Source organism: Pinus tabuliformis, chromosome 8 (genome assembly GCF_031772625.1).
Source record: "Pinus tabuliformis cultivar Carrire ecotype Pingquan chromosome 8, CPIR1, whole genome shotgun sequence".
Taxonomy (NCBI): domain Eukaryota; kingdom Viridiplantae; phylum Streptophyta; class Pinopsida; order Pinales; family Pinaceae; genus Pinus; species Pinus tabuliformis.
In genome coordinates this window covers 929,465,853-929,468,906 of record NC_142294.1, presented here as the reverse complement: position 1 = coordinate 929,468,906, position 3,054 = coordinate 929,465,853, and the positions used below count along the sequence as shown (strand labels likewise).

The 3,054-nt window shown below is 40.4% G+C and overlaps 1 protein-coding gene across 1 annotated transcript; it reads left to right on the top strand.

The window, feature by feature from the left end:
• Positions 1–278: 278 nt before the first annotated feature.
• Positions 279–1,646, top strand: LOC149238567 (uncharacterized). Its single transcript, XM_089367000.1, has 2 exons — positions 279–509; positions 732–1,646. Exons 1-2 carry the CDS (start codon positions 327–329, stop codon positions 1,101–1,103), a joined length of 555 nt encoding a protein of 184 aa, XP_089223126.1. The 5' UTR covers positions 279–326; the 3' UTR covers positions 1,104–1,646.
• Positions 1,647–3,054: the final 1,408 nt, after the last annotated feature.

The following is a 3,054-nucleotide window of genomic DNA, read 5'->3' as shown; positions in this document are numbered from 1 at the left end:
AACGTGTTCACACCATGATGATGAGCACAGCAGTGCTCCTTTTTATATTATGAATCTTGTTATTAGAGTCCAACACCAATTGTTGCCGTGCGTCGCAACACCGACATCACCGCTCGAGTGGAATAAGCATCGGCGGACATTTGACGGTGCCATAACTTTCCACGCACACACCGTGAAGTGAACGGGAAGCAGCCGCAGGTTTCCTTCTCCATCTTTAACTCTGCACCTTTATAACCACCCTCCTCATCATCCATCCATCACACATTACATATATTTGCTTTCTCCTTATACTTACTTACCTCCCATTTTCTCCTTCCATTAAAGTAATGGTAATGGCTCTTGCACTTCCACGAGAGGAGAGCAGCAGAGTGGCGCTTGCCATCTATAAGCCAAACATTGGCTACGACATTCACGATGCACTGCGCCATCTGATTACAGCGCTCATCCCAGCCCTTCACAAGGCAGGCAGCACCAAAGCGGTCGTTATTAACACTGTCAATGGCTCCTGGGTAAGTACATGATACAGTCCTGAGTGAAGAATAGAAACATTTCAGAATGTATATTTTTATGATTCATAATATTTTTTTGTTACCTAAGCATCAACAATATATTAGAACCATGTGTAACAAAAAAAAATGAAATATAATTTACCAAAAATATTCTCTCACAGAGAAACATTTATTCATCAAGTTCATACACTGAAAATATATACCATGTCTATGGTATTACAGGTGGCATTTTTTTCTGTCTGGGAAACGGCGTTATCGGAGAAAGAGTATTCTAGAATTGCAGATGAATTGGGCAAAGATTGGGTGTCGTCGGTAGTGAGGGCGGTGGAGTGGCGATGGTTCCAATTAAGCTGTGAGGAACACAGACATGTATCGTTTGCAAAGCTGAGGGTTGGAGACATTGTGAGCCTCCGTAGAATAGGGTCGAGCAGAAAGAAACAGGAGGTGCTGGCCTACAGCTGCCTTGCCATCCTGAAGGCATACTTTAAGCACATGAAAGGGATTCGGTCCTACACATTTTACACATCTGTGGAGGGCAAGCGTATTATGGGCTGGGCATATGGGACAACATTGAGTCTGCCTCTGCTGTACTGAAACAATCGAATGGAGGTCCTGGAGAGCCTTACTGGTCTGGCCTGGGAGCTAAGACGCTCAAATATGAAGTGTGCAAGGTCGTCTTCGTCAGTACAGCACCGCATCTGAACAAACAGAATGAGGCATATGATCAATAATAAGCTCGGGATGATTGGAAGTAAAGAAGTTCGGATAAAAGTGCAGCAAAAGGACCCTCTTTCCCCAATCCGGGGATCAATCTTCAGCTGCTTGAACGCTGGAAACGTTCCAAGTTGTTCAAATATTTTCGAGGGCCATGTAGCGTTTGGGGTTTCCAAATCAGCTGCGTGGTGACACCAACTGAAAACTGGCCAGAAAGGAATTGTTCGGCCGAAGTCCAGAGCGGCCTCCCGCGCAAAAGATGCGCAAATTCCATTTTGTGGATAGTGTACATTTTGAAAATGAATTCTCTTCTCGAAGATGCGTTGTCTGTGACCTTTTTCTGAAGCTTATCGTTCATGTCTGAATTTATGGGAAATATCAGTTATAAATCAGTTGTATTATTCTCGAGAGAAATTGATGAAATCTTCGCTGTATAGTTTTAATGTTGTCACGGAAAATGCGGAAACAGTGGAAATCGCTTTAAAACTCGACACGGATATTACCGAGTATTAACTTTGGAAGTAGTAGTATGGATTCTAAATAAGATTAACCTAACGTGTACTGGAAGTTATAACATAATTAAAATGCGTGTCGTCTACGTCACAAATTGACGGGTAGCTGCAAGATAAAAAAAATAGGATAGCCGGTCAGTGCCATGATTAGTCAACACAAAATTTAATTTACTTAACGTTAAAAATAATGGACGATCTTAGGATGGCCGGTCAGTGCTATCATTAGTCAACACAACATTTAATTTACTTCACTTTAAAAATAATGGAGCACAAAAGTTATCTAGCGTCGCGGTTGCTACGTAAGACTTTCGTGGAAACTCTTGCTGCGAAGTCGCGAAGGATAGCCTCGCGGTTGCTACGTAATACTTGCGTGGAAACTCTTGCTGCGAAGTCGCGAAGGATAGCGTCGCGGTTGCCACGACCGCTCACTACACTCACATATGATGGCTTTCCGGGTCAAATATTTAGTTCGTACTCTTCGTTGAATAAAATCAAATAAAATCGAAGTAACTTTTTATATCCATGAAAGTTTTTTTTTTATGGAAAATAATATATATATAGAGCGAGTTGTTTTTGAGAGTTTTTTTTGAAATTTTTCTTGTGAATTTTTTTTTGGTTAAAAACGGAAGAATCAAATTAATTGTATTAAATCTGGTCACTCACACGTGTGGAATACCACTTAGAGACTCTCTCTGTAGAAGGGGCTATGTTGTTACAATCATTACATGAGAAATATATAATTCACACACATTTAGGGAAGTTGAAACAACAACCTAGAAATAAATGACAAATTCCTAATCTAAGGTTTCGTTGAACCGTCACTCCATTAATACATTTCATCATTAATCTCAACACTCCCCCTTAATGGAAAAATGGATTCACACATATGCCTAACACTTCCCTAAACAATTCAAACTTGATTCTACCAAGAGGTTTGGTAAAAATATCAACGGCCTTGTCACAACTATTACAATACTCAATATGAATTTCTTTTGACTGAACTTTCTCCTTGACAAAATGAAACTATGTATCGATATGCTTTGCATTCTTATGAAATACTAGATTATTTGCAACTTTGATGGAGCTCTAGTTGTCACATTTGATCACTGTTGCAACCTTTTGTTCTTCTCCAACATCAAGGAGAAGTCTCCTCATCCAAACTACTTCACATGTTGCTGCACACATAGTTTGATATTCAGCTTCCGCAGAAGACAAGGATACTATGCTTTGCTTTTTTCTGCTCCATGTAATGACCCCGGATCCAATGCTAAATGCATAGCCTATTATGGATCGTCTGTCATCTACATTTCCAGCCCAAT